This window comes from Glandiceps talaboti, chromosome 17 (genome assembly GCF_964340395.1).
Source record: "Glandiceps talaboti chromosome 17, keGlaTala1.1, whole genome shotgun sequence".
Classification (NCBI taxonomy): domain Eukaryota; kingdom Metazoa; phylum Hemichordata; class Enteropneusta; family Spengelidae; genus Glandiceps; species Glandiceps talaboti.
Genome location: NC_135565.1, coordinates 18,603,377 through 18,624,476, shown reverse-complemented (window position 1 = coordinate 18,624,476; position 21,100 = coordinate 18,603,377). Strand labels below are relative to the sequence as shown.

The 21,100-nt window shown below is 38.5% G+C and overlaps 1 protein-coding gene across 1 annotated transcript; it reads left to right on the top strand.

Annotated features, from left to right (window-relative positions):
• Nucleotides 1-7,267: 7,267 nt before the first annotated feature.
• LOC144448359 (mycocerosic acid synthase-like) lies at nucleotides 7,268-20,454 on the top strand. Its single transcript, XM_078138580.1, has 5 exons — nucleotides 7,268-7,458; nucleotides 10,416-10,549; nucleotides 11,286-12,781; nucleotides 13,251-13,344; nucleotides 13,606-20,454. Exons 1-5 carry the CDS (start codon nucleotides 7,268-7,270, stop codon nucleotides 19,257-19,259), a joined length of 7,569 nt encoding a protein of 2,522 aa, XP_077994706.1. The 3' UTR covers nucleotides 19,260-20,454.
• Nucleotides 20,455-21,100: the final 646 nt, after the last annotated feature.

Sequence of the window (21,100 nt, the reverse complement as noted above, 5' to 3'; positions counted from 1 at the left end):
ATTTACGACGTTGGGGAACCCTCACGAATTATTTTGAGATAGTCTGTAACAAGTCTCAATTTTCAATTTCAGTCATATGTACGTACTAAAATTCTGCAATCACGCAAACACACTAGATCAGATCCAGTGTGAACTACTCTGTCTGATGAAATAAGTATATTTTAATTTTAAAAAAGTACCCCTTCCAAGCAACCAAGACGTTACATTCTGTGCCCCTTTAGGGAAAATTGGATTTAGATCAGAGATGCAGTCTGAGTAGGGGGTGGGGGTGGGGTGGGGGAAGAGGGTCATTTTACCGTATTTCACATCAACTGTGTTTCCATCCTCCGCCTTCGTCAATACCTGACGTCACGTGACTGTATATACAAAACAGACAGAAATCATGCGCAGTGGACCTGAAATACAGTAAATAAGATGATTTGTGACACCTCCTTGAATACAGGACTTCGATCATATTGCGTTGTCTAAGTTATGGGAAAAACATGGGCCGTGACGCTCATTGATCTCTGTCGTTTACAACATGCGGGCATCAACTATTGTATTCGTACTTTTATATAGTCATGGGCATAACTCGGTTGCCTTGGTAATGAAAATAAATCTATCAAAATACCATTTCCAACAAACAGGATTTGAGCACTTCTATAGCTAAAGACGTGTATAGGGTCACAGAGGCCAATCAATATGTATTATGTAGCTTATCGATTTACTCTTGGGTTTTTAATGGTGAATGACCTCTGACAGACCTTTGTGATATAAGTCTCACTGACTGAATGTATTCTATACCACGCAACAATCGAAACAAGGAAAACAACCCGGATGTCCTGGTATATGAATGAATGAATGAATGAATGAATGAATGAATGAATGAATGAATGAATATATGAGTGAATGAATGAATGAAAGAATGAATGAATTAATTAATATATGAGTGAATGAATGAATGAATGAATGAATGAATGAATATTTATTTACCCACAAATAACAGAGCAACAAATCATATGTCCATTCACTTTGCATGGTACAATAACATTTTACACATTTTCAAAAGGTTGACCATTTATTGAGTTACAAACAGTTACTTGGTATATGTTATTTCACATTATTTTTTGCCAGTAGGAAAACATAGCAGAGCTGCTTAATGAATAAAAAATCCAAAATAAATACCCATTTGTCAAAAAATCCCACACACCAAAGTACATCTAAATAACAGGGCCACAGCTACAGCATCCAGAGTTCTATTTACTGTATTTTGTCACAGTGCATAGTATATTGATGTTACGCACTGACACTGTAAAAGTGGATGTCTATGTTTATGTAATGACTATATATATCATTTCACGACTGGACCAGCGATCTACAGATGGTACATTTATGGAACATGTCTGTAAAATATATCGCATTTATACGGAGTTTTTATTTCATGGTAGTAGTTTGGTGGTTTTTTTCTACCATGGGGGTAGTTTTATTTCATGGGACCATTGACCATCACTACTTCCATGGTAAAAACTACTCCCATGATAAACAAAAACCTCTCCCATGGTAAAAAACTACTCCCGTGATAAAAAAACCCAAAAACTATTCCCATTGTAAAAAGAACCATGTTCGTACATTTGAAATATGTAGAGATACGCTAAGGAGATACAGAATGGTGATTTTTTTTCTTCAAATTCTTCAACGCGGAAAAGTTTGGCGCGAAAGAGGTTTATTTCCCCCAGAGCCAACACAATAGACTAGACGACTCTATTGATTTTATGGGTCATAAAGTGAACTACCTGCATTATACGCACAACAATACTGGCATTGAATTAGTACGAGTAGTGACACTTTTGTAACCCGGATATCCTGGTGTATTGAAAAATACACCCTATTTATAAGTGTAATTGACTACAACTTTCATTACGTCAGCATTAATTGAAGTGTACTTAAATGTTGAGAGTCAGAGTGGATGAAGGTAGACAGTGATTGATGTTATTTGTCTTTACTATCTGAAGTAAAATGGTTTGAGAGCAAAATCCATCACAATCTTTCAATGTACCTTATTTTCGAAAGGCCCTGCAAGTTAATTAAAAAAAGACGAACTGGAAACCCTAATTCTAAATAATTCATTCGACGCAAATAATGTGAAATGAATATTCACCACCACCACCACCACCACCACCACCACCACCACCACCGCCACTACTACTACTACTACTACTACTACTACTACTACTACTACTACTACTACTACTACCACCACCACCACCACTACTACCACCACCACCACGACAAAAAAGCCAAACCAAAACCCCAAAACAACAACAACAACAACAACAACAACAACAACAACAACAACAACAACAACAACAACAACAACTATGATAAAGACGTGTCGCTTACTGAATAAATCTTAAAATCCTACGTTATGATTGTAAAGCGCCTTGAACACAATGTTTGAAAGCACCTTATTAAAACTAACATTATTATTTGAATTTGCCGTAGTGGGAGCGACTTATTTTATGTTTTTCTATAAATTTAAATATGGTTTTACATATTAACATCATAACTGTCGTTTCCTGTGACCGACCTTCCCTATTTCCTACCGTTATCTCTGTCTTATCAGCGTTTATCAACTTTGCATTAATAAATGTGATCTGTCAAATCGTTAAAGAGAAGATGTTAATCTTTGCTAGCCCCTGTGGCAACACTGCTCATACCTTGATATAAATACTGGATTCTTTATATCAAATGCATGCTATTCGTACCCAAGTACAAAACAAAACACACATCAACTGTGACTATGTTATATTCACTATTATTTTTAACTACCCCACTCCGTCCAATTAAAACAATCAGTCCGCTAGTGGTTTGCATGAGAGAGAGAGAGAGAGAGAGAGAGAGAGAGAGAGAGAGAGAGAGAGAGAGAGAGAGAGAGAGAGAGAGAGAGAGAGAGAGAGAGAGAGAGAGAGAGAGAGAGAGAGAGAGAGAGAGAGAGAGAGAGGGAGGGAGGGAGGGAGGGAGGGAGGGAGGGAGGGAGGGAGGGAGGGAGGGAGGGAGGGAGGGAGGGAGGGAGGGAGGGAGGGAGGGAGAGAGAGAGAGAGAGAGAGAGAGAGAGAGAGAGAGAGAGAGAGAGAGAGAGAGAGAGAGAGAGAGAGAGAGAGAGAGAGTGTGTTTTGGGGGATCACGGCTGAACGAATAGATTACTGTAGTAATTGGAGCATTTTGACGGCGAGCCTTGTTTGTCTCCGCAAACCGGAAAAACGAGCGTGAGAAAAAAGAGATCGAAAGAGCAAGTAGATAGTCATGTCTTAGTCAAATACAGATACCTTTCATTCTAACTATCAGCTGTCAGATCTAGCTAGACTTACATCAGATACAACGTATAAATATCGGATGTGATATGAAGACATAACAAACTCAAATTTTCATCGTCATCATCATCATCATCATCATCATCATCATCATCATCATCATTGTCGTCGTCGTCGTCGTCGTCGTCGTCGTCGCCGCCGCCGCCATCACCATCACCACCACCACCACCACCACCACCACCACCATTATACTTTAGTACATTACGAGCTTGGTGATAACAATTGGTATTTGTACAGTAGATCCCAATACAAGGTCGGGCCAAAACACTTAAATGTGAGAAAGTAAGGTCGACGTCGTTGTGATAAGAGTGGTTGAAATCGTAAACTTTCCAATGTATATGTATATTCAAACAAGTCGTAAGTCCACATTCCATCTCATCAAGAAACAGTTAACAGTTTTCCGATGTATATCTTATTAACCATACCAAATATTATTTTTGTTCTCACGATTTGTTCAAAATTCAGGAAACCTAGACATCACGAGTTAAGTTCTTTATCATAGAGAGTTTAGAGATTTGCAACGTTTCTGTTATACATTTTTATCTCATGACTGTGATTCTTTAACTAGTGTCCCACCTACGCCATACATTATAACCCCATCTACACGTAGGTCGTCATACCTGAGGCAGTCCCAAGTCCTACCTGAGGTAGGATAGATTTGCAATTGTGTCTACACGTAGGAAGGTTACAGCGTAGATGTCGCGCCTTCCGTCCTGACAGAACATAGGACGAAGTCAGGAGGGTTTCAGGAAACCTCTCAAAGGTGTCCTAAGTCAGGACGGTTTAAGGACGGTTTCAGGACGCGTTTGCTTCAAACTATCCGAAATCCTACCTCAGGTAGGATTTTTAGAGCCGTGTAATTTTTATGTAAGTGTAATTGTCTCATTACCTATTGTTTGTTAGTAGCGAATATCGGAACTTTTAGAACAATGGTTAATCAAACAAAAATTCTGGTGATCTTAGCGACGAACTTTGATTATTGCAAGACATTATACCTGAACACAGTTTATAAAAAACAGACATTTTAACACAAGTATATAACTACGAACACCTAATTTGCATAAAAACCAGACATCATATTGGTAGCATTCTATCAAATGACAGTCTGACACTTCTAAACGTCCATGACAAGTTTTGCACGTTTATAATTACAGCAATTACTGGAATAAATAACATTAAACAAACACACGCAGTACATTGGTGTAATTTGGATTAGAATCTGTGATATCCAACTCATATTTCTCGGTTTCAGGCTGACGCTATGGACGCGTGTGAAAGTACATTTTGTGACGGTATGATACCACTGCAGTATTTAGCCAGACACATGAAATGAAACCTAATTAGCCAGAAGTACAGGAGTGTGCATTCAGCCAAATTAACTGTCTCAGTGTAATTCTATACAAACTATGTCTGTCCCTACTCATTGCTAATTCAACTGGCTGAGCAACAGGTGGTTTGGACAAGAATTTTTTTAGAAAGGCAAGAAAGATTTAACCACTGCCTTGACCCGACAATAATCGACCATGGACAACATATATCATTGGTGTAGGTCAGGGACTTTTGTCGTCGACGGTCTGGTGTAAATACTAAGATTTTAACATAGCGATGCTGATGTACGATTGTGTTGACTCTTTATGTTGGCATGGAATGATTAGCTGTTGCGTGCTTTGTTTTGATTATATCATGACACATAGATGAGACTGGTAGGTGAACATTTCAGCATTTTCATGTTGAATTGTTTTGCTACCCAAACGGCTTTATTTGCTGAATATCACTTTCTGTATATTTGACTACAAAGTAACTTAGCAGCATTCATATTTGATTTTACCACAATCACGCTAAACTACACAATATCAAGTTGGTAACTTTGCAGAAATTACCCCTTCTTATTTTTAAAACCCAGATCCGGGTTGTGATGAATGAGTTTTATAAATCACTTTCTTTTCATCCAACAGTAAGTCCGCCTCACACACAATAACACCTTCCCGGACATCCTGGAACGGAGGTCACAGAGTCATTGTATAGTCAATTCAGGTGTCAGATGATAAGAACCTGGTGGACTCAACCACAAGACTGATGCAATGAAACGCAAATTCTGTGAATAGGCTTTCCATTTGTAGATATGAGACTATGAGCAATACCTTAGTATACATTTCACACTTCATGTCTTGGCGTTGAGCCAGCTTTACCTACCCCCACTCTAAACCGCACCAACATAGACTGGACGTCCACAATTGTTCCCCGTGCGACGAGAGTGCCAGCAATTTGGTGTATAAAACAGTAAAGTCGCTTTTTAATGTTATTATATCACAGAACGCGGAAATATAATTTTATGAGTTATAAGTGATTTGCAACCCACCGATACTTAAAAAAATACGACAACAATTGCACTTATGAACTAATGATATTTTACATGAAGGGATGTACAAGTTGTTCAAATTTTGTCAATAGACTCTACTATGTTACATCAGTGACACACTCTACAACATCAAAGTGTTTCTTTTTAATGAAAAACATATTCTGAAAAGGAATTTCAGTGATTGAAAAACTATATCCAAAAATTAACGCACATTATTGTAATTAGCTCGTTAGCTCAGTCGAAGTCTGACAGTCTGACTATTATTTTTATATACAAGTAAAGTGTTATGCCATATGAATGAAACTAAATGGGCAACACAACTTGCCCTAAATTCTATGTAAACATCGACAAAATAAAAATATTCCTTAGCTAATGAAGTCTGCTAAAATAGTCAACACACTTTTATATGGATTTTATATGGATGGTAAAAATAACATCGCCGCGCAGATGACCGTGAGAAAATTCGTATGGCATGGCATGGTATGACCACTCTTGTATCGCACAATACCCTTGTCAACAAATTCGACTTTCATGAAAATCATACCCAATCTTATTACAGGAAAAATTCCGAACAGTTATCAACTTTGATGCTTCGAACTACAAAAGCTATAAAAGCAATGTCAAAACTATAAAAAGAATCATAAATATTTAAAAAAACAAAAAAATCCCCAAAAACCATGAAAGATAGCTTTATATGGTGAGCTTTCTCATCATCACAAGCTGGGGTTTTCCCCGTGTCATAACCTCTAAAATCACTTTATAGTTAATTCGTAGGAAAGCGGACTTTCCAAACCTCGTCCAATCAAAGTGGCTTAATAGTTGGGCTATGGTGCCTTATAAGGCATCGACACTGTCAATGTCGTCATGGAAACTACCTAATTTACATAATAAGTTTTAATATATTTATTTTGTTGGGAGACTTTCAATCAGTTTGTTCGCTACGCCCATCAGATACAGAACTCGGCAAGCACAGGCATAAACTTGCGATCATCATCACACCTCAGGTATGTAGATTTCTTTCCATCTTATTTCATTTCTTATTTTTAATTTTTATTCAAACGGGACATTACTTAGATTTCTTCTGTCATGAAGCGTTTGTACGGTCGGAAAAGAAACACACCCAATTCATGAAGATATGATAAGAAAAAAGAAATTTTCTCTTACATGCTGTCGATAGTTTTATGTGCAATTTCTCATGAAAACGACTTTATTTATACTAGGTTCAGTCCCCATTCAATTTCTTTTTTTGTACCATAAATTGGCGTACGTAAATTTGAGTTTACATTTTCACTTTCGACCATAGCGAGGCCTAAAATAACAAATAAAGTAAGTTTGAAAAAAACCCCGAAAGAGAAGTTATTTTACGGTTTTACATTAACCATATACCTGAATGGGCGTACGTAACTTTGAGTTCACATTTTCACTTTCGACCAAAGCGAGACCTAAAATAACATAAATTAAGTCTGAAAAAACCCCGGTTACAGTAACCATATACGTCTAAATGAGCATACGTGTATACATTGTTAATGGTGAATACTTACATTTGTTGCTTGCAGGTATGGGCGCCACGGTCAGCAAACCCATTGCCCGGCGAAGTATCGCCGATGACGACCCATCCTTACCACTGAGTCGAAAAGTTGCCATAGTTGGTATCGGCTGTCGATATGCAAATGGCGTTGACAGTGTGCAGAAGTTTTGGGAGATGTTAGTGGAGGGGATGGATTGTACTGTGCCACCACCCGAGGACAGGTGAGTAAAAGTTATATTTATGAATAATTTACAGGTTCACTGCTGTGTCAAATGATCAGTGCTAGTGCAGTGTACATTTACGCCTTTAAGCCTAATATAAGGCGTGAGCTATCTGACTGTGCAGTTTTCAGTAAAAGTTACACTGTGTTGAAAACTCGCACTGGAAATCAGTACATATATTCACCTCGTACTGGAAATAAGCACATATATTCGAGAAATACTGATGCGTTAACGGCAGTCTTCGAAAACAAAGAAACAAAGAAACAAATAAACAACAAACAAACAAACAAACAAACAAACAAACAAACAAACAAACAAACGCTGAACTAATCACAAGTATATCAAATCTATCAAATCGTGTGTTCATGAGAGCAGTAACGTCGTTTTAAAAATGAAGCAAATTCAATCTTGATAAACCGTTCTACTGCGTTCAAGCCTGAAATCTATCGTTTACTATGCTTGCCATCAGTATTCTGTTCCCGTGACCACGCATCTGACCAAGAGAAACCTGTTTCTCACGCGATATTATCACGAAAAATTTGTGACCAAAATTTTAACGGCAATTCCAACTACTGCGCATGACATAGACTCTATACATTTTTTTGGTATCATAAATTGCAAATAAATTAAGTCTGAAAAAAAGAGAAGTTATTTTACGATTTACAGTAACCTGTAGTAGAGCCTATATATTCTCACCTGAGTTTACGATTCTAGCAGAGTTTACAAAACTTAACTATTTTGACGGCCATGGCGGAGGTGAATGGAACGTGGAGGACGAGCGACTATGGGGAAACAAACCTCGAACTTACTCTGTTCTGAGTTAGGAGTAGTAATGTTGCCCGCTGAATAAATGACTATTTAGTTGTCTCGAAAGTTTGATTAATAGCAAGTAGAAACGCCACTCTGTATGAAAGTACGAGCCAATGATATACAATATGTTACGGAACTTGATGATATACGACTTTGGAATGCGGATCTAGCAACATGTACATGCTTAAATGTAGAACCACGATAAAAGATCGTCATGCGTATTGCAAGGACAGAGAAACTTGCAGCATTGTTAAATGGGCCCAGGGACGTCAGCAAAGGGATACTAGACATGACGTCATTTGTCATGCGCAGTGAGGGTACTTCACTGTGGTTTCGTCGAAATAACGTATAATGTTCAATGGTGAACTCTTTACAAGATTTCATCGATCCGCCCACTGAGCTACGCTTCATCGCACCGCACTTAGTGTACCAGATCCAACAGTGGCAGATAGGCTTTCTGTGTTTTGTGTGCAATTTGACCAGTCTGACTCAACACGCAACAATAATAACTGCTACATATGACATTTCCCTTTGCTTTAATAATTGATGTTAGCGGAAAAGAAATTAAATGAACGACTGGGGTTCACTTGTAATCCAGGACCTTTACATTTAAGTGTACAGGGCGTTAAATGGTTGCAGAAGGTTTACCATTAAAGGGGTGGGGGGGGGGAGAGAAAGCACCTTTGTCATATGGCACGTCACATAGGTAAATAAATTTGTGTTTAAGTGTAGGTAACGCGCATGTCGGTGGACGCAAATAGAACCGATCACACATATTATCGTTAATAAGAAAACGTGTCTAGACCGTGTATAGTGTGTATGAACCAGGTTCTACTGGGCCTGGTCTGCAATGGACAGCAGGCACACATCGTAAAGAATCTGTACGAATACATATATGTGCAGGCAAAGTGTCAACACTTCGACCAGAGAGGGTCATCATCAAGTTTATGTCATACTCATATTCATATTCATATTCATATTCATATTCATATTCATATTCATATACAGCCTTATATATCACGAAGTCGTGTACATCGTCGACCGAAAACAACCACTAAATAAACGTAAAACACGGATTTCCCATAATGTGGGTAACACACGCAGTCTATGAAGGAATAGATATCGAAATGAGTTTTGTAAACAATGATATACAACCATTGATCGGTAGTTACTTTTGTGACGTCATTGACGATACAGAATGATTCATCAGATACAATCTGTCTGTATGTCCGTCTTTAATTGAATGTCATTATATAGAATAATTAAAGGCCCATGATTCCATCCCAAGTTCTCGTATTAGTGTACTATCTTAAAGATGAAGCAATCCGGATTAAGAGTTCTTTTAATACTGGTTGAACCTTTCTGTAGCTGCCAGATTTTCTGACCCAAATTTTAATCAGAATTGGACGTAACTGCAACTCTTACAACAGTATATATATCTCAGCAAAGACAAGCTATTTTCATTTTGAACTGGCATGGTCTACCATAGACTGTTGACAGTCGCTCGCGCCTATTTTTCCTAGACAGTCTAGGTCTACCATATCCCAATGGTACAAAAATAACACGACATGCTTTGTTATACGGCCACCCTTTCAATTTCTTTCGGCAGCTTATATAACTTGCTCCTGCCTCCTATACCGATCCATTGTCTAATAAAGTCATGCGTGCTCACGTGACTCTACATGTACGTCACACAATGAATACGTTGGTTATACTTATAGTTCACTTGTCTCTGGGTTGTTAGACTATAACTTATAAGAGGGTGCCCTACGGGTTGAAAAAAAACCACCGGTTCAGAAATGAGTAAATCAAGTGTATACTCATGTGCGGAAAATAAAAGGCAACAATAACTTTTGATTTCTGCCCTATTCAAGACAAAATTCTTTTCATCTGACACTTTGAACTACTAATTGTGCTCGCCAAAATATAAATATTGTGATCAAATTTTAGTTTTGTCCTTTAATCTGTGTAGGTAAACCATTGTATCAAGTAAACTTTTGTTCAAAACACGAACTGAAAAATCGTTATATAAAATTTTCGACTGCACACAACAAATAAACCCGATGTTCAGACTACAGATTTGAAGTTTGTCTTTGGAACAAAAAAGTTTGCTTTAATATATAGATTTTGTTCTTTTACTCATCTAGATATGACACCTCTCATTTTCTCTATCCTGGTGGTCCTGGAGACAAAGCACCTGGAAAAATGTACAACCGACGTGGAGGTTTCCTAAAAGGTGATGTCTATGCATTTGATAGGCAATTCTTCAAGATACCGCCAGGTAAGCAATTCACGAAATTATGGAAATAGAGGAGTAACTATGAGTGTTTTTTCTATTAGAGGCTCTAAATATTCTGGTGTGTACATGTAATTTAGGTCGATAAGGTCATGGGGATAGGTCATGAAGAATGGGAGGTATTATTGCCATTTTGAAGCACTTTTCAACACTACAATACCTTTGATAGTAAGGAAAGAAGACAGTGGGTACTAGTATTACAGAGTAAATGTCAAATATTTATTTTGACCCCTGTGGTGTCTTTCTTTCTGATTTAGCCATACTATATTTCACTGACTAGTATATTACAATACATATTGTAATAAGTTGTGCAAAATATACAATTTCATTGTGATAGTAGACTGTGACTGTTTTACTAGTCTGTTGCTTTGCTCAAGAAAACTCCACCAATTACGCTAAGAAGTGAGGATTAGGGCTGGGATATAAAGAGATTGAAGTTTGAATTGAAACTTAATCTTTACGTTATATTGAAAGATATTTTCTGTAGACGAACAAAAGAAATTTGCAAATTTCATTACATGAGAATGCACAGATCCTGACAAACCGTATGAAAATGCACAAAAAATAGTTCTTAACATGTTCGCACTTTTATGTCTTCTGTTTAACTTATTTATGGATGGCTTGAAAGCATCTCAATGAATGTGTTATGTGTCAGTTACTGTCAGGGTCCCCTGTCATTACACTTTCACACCATGTGGATTTTTCTTTTTCTACTTAACAGATGAAGCAAACTACCTTGATCCACAGATACGACTTCTTCTTGAAGTTGTGTATGAAGGTTTTGAAGACGCCGGCATACCCCCCTCTACAGTTCGAGGAAGTAACACTGGCGTTTATGCTGGTATCACTGCTTGTGAATATGCCTGCATGGCATCCTACCCAGTAGGGAACATTTCCCAATACACAAACTCTGGTAGTAACTCTTGCATGGCTTCCAACAGAATTTCCTATGAGTTTGACCTGCATGGACCAAGTTTTTCCATAGACACTGCTTGTTCATCATCCCTGTATGCTGTACATCTTGCCTGTGAAGCAATCAGAAATGGAGACTGTAATATGGCTGTAGCTGGCGGTGCTAATCTCCTTCTCTTACCCGACACAAGCATTGGTTTCTGCCAAGCAGGTATGCTGTCACCAGACGGAAGATGTAAGAGCTTTGATGCTTCTGCAAATGGTTACTCCCGGAGCGAAGGAGCTGGAGTGGTTATACTGAAACCACTACAGAAAGCTGTTGAAGATGGAGATCACATATATGCTGTGATCCGTGGGGGCGCACTGACAAATGATGGTCGTACACCAGGTATTGCAAATCCCAGTTATGATGCTCAAGTAAAGTTAACTGCAGCTGCCTACAGACATGCCATGGTGGATCCCCAAGATGTGCAGTACGTAGAAGCACATGGTACTGGTACTCAAGTGGGTGACACCACTGAAGCCAATGCATTAGCTGAAAGCATGGGGAAGATGCGTCCACTAGAAAAACGTCCGATGTATATAGGGTCTGTCAAGTCTAATTTCGGTCATACTGAAGGTGCTGCTGGCATAGCTGGTGTTATCAAAGTAGCTCTCTGCGTGAGGAACAAACAGATCCCAAAGGTTGTCCACTTCAAAGAAGGTAATCCCAATATCAATTTCAACAATGGGATAGCAGTTCCTGAAAGCCTGATGAAATGGCCAAGTGCTCCTAAGATGTATGCTGGTTGCAGTTCATTCGGATTTGGTGGTGCCAATGCTCATCTTGTATTCGAAGGATACTGCAATGATTACACCAGCTATAATGACAAAAACAAGATCCAGACAGAGATGGTTAACATCAGAGATGAGTTGATGCAATCACACTTCACTCAAATCCCCACGTTACTGACCATATCTGCTGCTACAAAGGAAACATTAGAACACAGACTCTCAGATTGGTTAATACATCTCGAAACCAAGATAAACAGTGATACTGACTTCATCAACGCAGCTTATACCTCAGCATTAAAATCCCAACATCACGCTTATCGCGTTGGCATCGTTGCAAGGACGAAACAAGAGGCAATTCAAGAAATCAGAGATAGGTTAGAAAATACAGCATCATCAAACATGGCAGAAGGTATGGCACGTGAAGAATCCGATTCCCATGTAGTGTTTGTATTCTCTGGAATGGGAACCCAGTGGTGGGGAATGGCAAGACAGCTGATGATATCAATACCATCGTTCTATGATACCATGAAGGTAAGGAAAAACTTGGTATTAGTTTGTTTAGTATTAGGGTGTTTTTGACAACATTGGAGGTTTTACTGCTTTTTAAAGTGTAGACTTCAGATCTACATGTTATTTTCATATTCTAGCCTAGGTAGATTTGGATAAATTGTTAAAAATGCAAACATTACTCCAGGTATAATTTTGATAAATTGTTACAGTACAAATATATGTAGAAGAAGATGATGCTGTTGGTGATGATTACAACAACAACAACAACAACAACAACAACAACAACAACAACAACAACAACAACAAAAACAACAAAGGGTCAAATAACAGAAGATAAACAATTGTTATGATAAGAACTAGTTCCCTAGAATAGATAAGTCCAACATCATACATAATGTTGAGCTATAATTCTACTGTAACTTTCATTCAACAAATACATATTTGTTACTGTTTATTAAAATAGTAAACAAACTGTTTTATCATTTTGCAGAAAATTGACAAGTTGCTAACAAAGTACGGAGCGAAATGGTCTTTATTGAGGTTATTGACTGAAGAAACTGACAGAGACCTGATCAGTCAGACAGGTAAATATTCTATTGAATACATTAATATCATTACATTACACATATAGATGTAATTAGAAATAATTTAAATATAAACACCCTATGATTATGAAGATATAACTTTTCATCTTCAATTGTCCTTCTTCCTAACTTTCCTTCCTTCAATTTTGACCATGCTTGAGATAATTATATTATCATTATGTCAGTTACTTTTCAGGAAATATTAGAATATTACTTTTTTTGATATGTGTTAATATTGTGGCACCTTTATCTTTTTTTCAGAGGTTGCCCAGCCATGCATCTGTGCAGTGCAAATTGGATTGGTGGAACTATGGAGACAGTGTGGAATAAATCCTCACGCTATAGTTGGTCACAGTGTTGGTGAAGTTGCTGCCGCCTACACAGCCGGTTTAATGACATTAGAAGATGCAGTCAGAGTAATTTACAACAGAGGACGGCAGTTGATGCGTACCAGTGGGTCTGGTACAATGCTGGCAGTACTTCATCCTATAGATGAAGTGAAGAGTTTGCTAGAGAACAGTAGCTATTGTAATACTTTAGATATTGCAGCAATCAATAGCCCAGATCAAATCGTCCTGTCTGGTGAAACAAGTGCAATTGAGGCATTCTCCACAGTCTTGAAAAGTGATAAGGTGAGAAATGTCATTTTGAAAGTGAATAACGCATTTCATAGCTACCAACAGGAAGCCGTCAGGTCTACCTTCTTAAAGAAAGTGAAGTTTCTTCGTGATCGTGCACATAACAAACACAACCAGCATGTACCCACCATTCCAATGATGTCAACAGTCACCAACGAATACATCACCAGAGAGGATGCCATGGACCCAAACTACTGGTACAGAAACATACGACAGCAAGTTAAATTTATGCCGGCCATTGAAAAGGTCATGCAGGAAGGCTACACCACCTTCATAGAGATTGGGCCACATCCAGCTCTCATACCAGCAGTAACTGGTATATTTGCTGCTCACAAATCACGTCATTCCCAGAGATTCATCACTCATTCCCTGAAGAGACCACGTGACACAAACACACTGTCAGATGACCTCATGAATCTGTTTCAGTCTTTAGCCAAACTATACGTCGAAGGCTGCCACATAGATTTACAAAGCTTGTTCACTCACACACAATGTGAGAAAATGTCCATACCAATGTATCCATGGCAACGAGTGAAGTGCACCTCAGAAGTACAAGAGGGTAGAGACCTTTATAAATTTCCAATGACGAACCATGCTGTGTTAGGAGAAAAACAGAAGCTATCCTCCCTGGCAAACTCTTCATCCCATGTATGGAAGTCAAGAATTTCGCTTGTGACCGTTCCATGGTTAAAAGATCATGTAGTACAGGGGACTGTAATCGTACCTGCTGCAGCATATGTTGAAACTGCACTGGCTGCTTATCGAGAGCTAACCTTTCCTGGTGCAGAAATCCGACTGCAGAATCTCCAATTTGAACGGTTCCTATTTGCTCCATCGTCAGCACTCTCGTACACTACGCTTGAAACCCAGGTTGAAGAAGATGATGGTGATGTTGCAAAGCTGTATCTACGCAGTCACGACCCCAAATCAGACACATGGACCCTGCATTCATCTATGGAAATGAATCTGTTTACATCAAAGGAAGATGAACCCAAGACAACATTTTCTTCAACCCAACTTAATGTTGACAACATCCTGAAGAGATGTCCCATCATCCTGACTAAAGAAGAATTTTACAAGATAGCTGAGGATTGTGGCTTTCACCTAGGGAAGTCCTTTCACTGTAATTCTAAAATCTGCATCAGTGCCAGTACAAATGAGGGCTTGTTCTTTGCAGACATGTCTGAAGAAGTAAGCAGAGAATCAAATAGATATACATTTCATCCAGCATATCTAGATTCGATGTTCCAGGCCTTTGCAGTCCTGAAATCTGAAATTGATCAAGGAAAGGCAAAGGAAGAAAACATTCCTTTTAATCCTGTATTTGGTGTCCCTCGTGTCATGAAAGAAATGAGTCTCAAAGGCAAAGTCCCTGAGAAGATAGTTAGTTATATCAAGATGCACGATGGTGAAGGTGATGAATTCAAATTCTGTGACATAATTGCAGCAGATGCAACAACAGCCGAGGTTTTCCTCCAGATTAAGGACTTCAGGTTTGCACAGATATCTTCATCCACTGACCAACTGTTGCTGTGGAGCAACATATGGAAGAACATCTCGAGCATTTCAACTGATGTAGATACTATTCCCTATGATTGCATTGAAGATATGAGTACAAGAAGATACCTCATTCTTGGTGATGATACTGGATTTTCACTGCAGTTGAAAGATAATCTTGGTCAAAATGGTAATAGTGTACTAGTCATTGAAAGTGAAAGTCTCATTAGTGATTCCTGGCAAACAGAGGTCGAAGGTCAATGTGAATCCTTTGGTCCAACTGATATTGTCTTGACCACCTCATTGTGTGGCATTCAAGATGTTGGGGCACTCATGTGTTATGATACATTTGAGAAGACACAAACTCTTGGTGGCATAATGTGTGTACAATTATACAATGTACTGTGTAATCTTGAAAGTGAACACCCGCCTTCACTGTGGTTAATAAGTCAAGGTGTTCAGGCAACAGATGAGGAAGAGGAAACAGTGCCTGCGATGACTGGAGTGCAAGCAGTTGGTGTTACTATACTTCATGAAAAACCAGAATACCCCGTTGTCATGATAGATATACCAGTGCACCATGATGTCACAAAATCAGCAAATATTGTCGCAAAACTTCTTCAAAATCCTGTGGCAACAGAGAACCAAATTTCACTCAGGCCTTCAAAGGATAACAACCAGAGCTATGATATCTATTCCCCTCGGGTGATGGTACAAACGCAAAACAAGTTCGATGGGAAAATAACAACATCAGCCTGGAAAATTGACAGCACGGATGAGAAGTCTTGGATGGTCAGACGAAATGATTTAACACAAGTGGAGGTGATCCGTCCAGGGAGGGTATGTGTTAAAGTAGAGGGTTTTCTACCAGTATTTGACAATGTAGATGACGAAGACAGCCATACTGTGGAGCGCTTTTTATTTGCTGGCAAAGTAACCCATTCTGATGAAATGTGGGACAATCTTGGCACAGGTAAAATGGTAATTGGTATTACAAAGAATACCATAACATCCAGCTTAGTGATCGATACAGATTCCCTGTGCAGTGTGCCTGACCAAGTCTCGCCAATAGTTGCCATATCTGCAATACAGCATCTCCTCATTCCATATGTCAATATGAGTCGTCCAGATGGCGAATTTCGTCTGCTAATATACTCGCAAAGTGTTAATGATGACAAAACAACACTTATTACAAGTATGGCAAAGTCTCTTGGTGTGCAAGTCCAAGTTGTTGTCCTAGGTTTCAATGGGGATGAAGAATTATCCACAAGTGATTATTCATCTGGCAGTGAGAGATCAAGCCCAACGAATGAAATAGAAGACGAGTGGGACCTTATCATATTTTCTGATGGTGAGCACATTAAGCGAGACAGGATCCAGAAACTCTGTGCCAAGTTAAGACCAATTGGAAAGGTTCTCTTCTTGAGCAAAAAGAAGGTTGATGACAAAACGAAAGCCATTTTCCCTGCACTGGCTGGTGTTGTGGTAGCAAACCTTACTCAAATCATCATGAGCTTGGAGTCATCGAATTCTTTCAGAGAGCTGGCAAACCAGATGTTACAGACACTAGCTACATCATCTGAAGATACTAGCAACATTTTGCAGAAAATGACAGAGAGTGTTTTGCTGTCAGAGGTATCCACAGAGAGGAGCATTTCGAAACCCGGAATGGTTGTATCTGTTGATACTGATGATGTATCAATACCCCTCGAATTTGATGATGGAGACTTCAAATTGAACAAGAATGCATCCTACATCGTGACTGGTGGAACTAAAGGCTTTGGATGTGAGTTAGTTGAATGGTTGATAACACATGGTGCTGGATACGTCATTATTTTCTCAAGAAACCTGGTGCTTGAGGAAGAGACCGAGAAGAAATTCACAAAGTTGAGAAACGATGGTGCTGTAATTGAAGTTATGAAAACTGATGTATCAAACCACGACGCAGTCAAAGAAACACTGGAGAGCATCAAATCCAGCACAACAATACCACAGTTAGAGGGCGTATTCCACTGTGCAGTTATTTATGCCGACACACTACTGAACGATCTATCACCAGATGTTTGGAATGATGTACAGGCTGTCAAAGGTTATGGTGCCTTATTGCTTCACCACCTTACAGTACAGATGGCATTTCCGATAAAGCACTTTGTATTGGTATCTTCCATCATTGCACTTCTTGGAAATACTGGTCAAGCAAATTACTGTGCAGCTAACACCTACCTTGCAAGTCTGGGCCAACTTCGTAGAAGCCAGGGGCTACCTGCAACTGTGATTTATGGTGGTGTTATCAATAGTACTGGATTTGCTGTGAGACAAGGATTTGTAAGCCTCTGGGAAGAGAAAGGAGTGAAAAGTGTCACTCCAGCTCAAGTGCTCACAGTTCTGGGATCAATGTTGAAGTCTGGTAGCCATGCATTAGGTGTGACATCTTCTTTCAGTAAGGAGAAATACTTCAGAAAGAACAAACATCTAATTCTTGCTCATATGAAGAGTGGTAATAGTCGTTTCTCCATATTCAAGAACCTCTTCACTATGGCAGACAAGAATCTATACTCACAAGATGACACATTTGCAAACAGGATACGCTCTGAGGAACCAGGTCAGGCTCTTAGTCTCATAGAAGAAGATCTAACGAAGTCTTTGAAGAAAATCCTTGGAAGAAGTGATGATATTCCAAGAAATGTATCTCCATTCGCCCTGGGAGTAAACTCACTGATGTCTGCAGAGCTAAGTTCACTCATAGAAGAAAGCTTTGATGTCCTATTACCTCCAGTAGACCTCCTTAATGATCAGGTGACAGTCATTGGCCTTGGTGAAACCATCTACAAAAGGATGATGAGAAAGAGCAGTGATCTGCCACTACCAGATATTGAGACCTCAGAGAAGCAAACCCCACCACTTCTAGTTGTTCAAGGACCAACAGGAGATGTAAAAGCACAACTGGTCTGTTTCCCACCTAATGGAGGAGGCACATCTGTCTACCAAAGTTGGCATCCCGACTTGAACCACCATGATGTGCAGACAATAGTGGTGCAATTACCCGGATGGGAAGGTAGAGACAAAGAGAAACCAATTACAACCCTGAATGAAATAGTCTCTGTAGTTGGGGAAGAATTGAAACTTGTGTTACAACAAGGCAAGTTTGTCTTCTATGGTCATAGCATGGGTGGTTTGATAGCATTTGAAGTAGCTCACTACCTCTTGGAAAAATATGGAATGTGTCCTTCACATATGTTCATTGGTGGCTGGTATGCACCATCTTTACCATATCCACATCCAAACGACTACAACGTGCCTCTAGAAGCGCTACGTACATCTACCAACTTGTCTAAAACCCTGAAGGAACACGGTGCTGATTTCAGATTCATCGAAGATAGTGTCCTTCACAACAAAGCAGTGATGGCGAGACTTCTTCCATGCATAGAGATAGGATTGGAGGTCTGCAAGTCATACAAAAACCACCATACAACACGCCTACATTGTGGCCTGACCGTATTCGCTGGGCGCAAAGATGAATTTGTCAAGCCTGACATGGTAGAAAAATGGAAGGATGAAATTGTTCCACAAGCTAAATTCAAAAAGATCATCATTCCTGGAAAGCACATGTTCTTGGTTAGCTCTGCACCATCGTTGTTGAAAGAAATAGGTCACACAATCCCCTTGGCTGTAAATGGAATGAACCAAGACCAACTTAGTAAAGTAAAATCAAAGAAACACAAAAAGAGAGACCAAAGTGAAGGCGGGTTTATACATGGTAATCCTAGCCAGTTTTACTGAATCACCAGAGGAGAAGGAAATGATGCTGTCAACGTAACAATGAGGACCATGATCTTCAGGGTAAGATCATATTAAGAACATTAGGAAAAGCATGTCCACCAGACAAAAGTACAATTTCTTGATGATTGAAGGATGACAATAATTCAGATAACATGACTGCCACTGTTTTACAATCAAAGACAAAACTCTGGACCACTCAATCATAAATGTATGGCTGACATGTTTAGCTAATTGTAAAATACACAGATATGTTGAATGTAATCAGAAGATGTCGACCTATTTCCATTGCCAATACTCCAGTAATCCAGTTGGAAATTCCTTAATAGTTGAATTTGGGTAATTATATCGTATTCAAAACAATGACATATCAAGATGTATCCTCATACATAAGACCAATGTATTTTTGGCAGTACTTTTGAAATATAATCACCACATTCTATTGTGAAATTATGTAAACAAGTGTATATTTATGTGACTAATCGAATTCTTTATTATGTATATAACAAGAAGTGATAGCCAATATATCTTAGTTTTCTGTGAAGAGTAGGTATTAGCTGATTTAAACCTTTAGTCGATAAAAACAACAATAATTGAGAACTGGATGGAGTCTTCAGTGAATGTCAAATTAATCAAGTACAGATACAAATATAGTCTTTTTCACGAAAGGGTTGCAGGGACTAGGCAACGCAGAAAGTACTTCATGAATAGATCTGCTACTTTGGAAAAGGTCTGACTTTTTGTGATTTTCGGACATACATGAAAGTTTGCCACCAACACTGTAACTATGAGGAACACTTGATAGCAGAAGTCACCAATTCTCGGTACCCGCAATAGCATTTTACCTCATGTTCTAGGGTCAAAATAGAACATAAAGGTCGACTCATTTTTCACACGAACCTGTACTAATGCATGAGTAGCATGTGGAGTGGAAATTGTTATGGATACCAAGAAATCGACCCACACACAGGTGGTAGAATTCTACTGCAGGTACCGAGAATGGCTTTTTATTTTATCTACTCTGCTTAAAGATGAAGACCAAAGATTTGAAACTATAACTGCCAAAAATAATATTTGTATACATTTTTGTCAAGCACCCAAACCCTACTTCATCATAACCAAAAAATTCACTTCAAACTTCGCCGTTTGTGTATTATACGAAATATTACCACTACGCATTAGTTTAAATCGACGATATGGATGAGAATTTGGTATTTATTTTGGATTTTTATTTGATAAAACAGCTTCACTATGTTTTTCTACTTGAAAAAATAATATGAAAGAACATTGACCAAGTCCGTGTTCATAACTCAATACATTGCAAAAAGATGCAAAAAGTGTAAAAAGTTTGTTATTGTACGTACAATAACAAACATTTTACACATTGTTTAATGTTTTGCAGTTTATTGAGTTGCGAACATGAACTTGGTATATGTTATTTCACATTATTCTTTCAAGTAGAAAAACATAGTGAAGCTGTTTTATCAAATAAAAATCCAAAATAAATACCAAATACTCATCCATATGGCCACTTTAAATCCACGTGGTAAATTTGAGAAGTCGTTTTGGAAATTACATATTCCTAAACTATGCAAAACAGCATTACATTTTCCATAATTTGTATATTTATCATTTCTAATGTTAATTTGGAAATAGTAGGACCTATGTCATCACAAATACGCTTTTTACTTTATTGTTGTATATGTATTCACTATAATCGTCTCAAGATATTATTTAAAGGCACACATAGGATTAGGATTAGGATTAATATCAAGATGTGAAATACGGTTGTTTGGCAGAGCTATCTAAAAAACTGGTAAAGAATAAACAGTGACCCAGTGTAA

Excerpts from the sequence above, each read along its gene's own strand:
- LOC144448359 (XM_078138580.1), top strand. The coding sequence starts at position 7,268 with ATGGGCGCCACGGTCAGCAAACCCATTGCCCGGCGAAGTATCGCCGAT. Across the intron at positions 7,459-10,415 it reads GTGCCACCACCCGAGGACAG|ATATGACACCTCTCATTTTC; the intron begins GTGAGTAAAAGT and ends TTACTCATCTAG. Across the intron at positions 10,550-11,285 it reads ATTCTTCAAGATACCGCCAG|ATGAAGCAAACTACCTTGAT; the intron begins GTAAGCAATTCA and ends TCTACTTAACAG.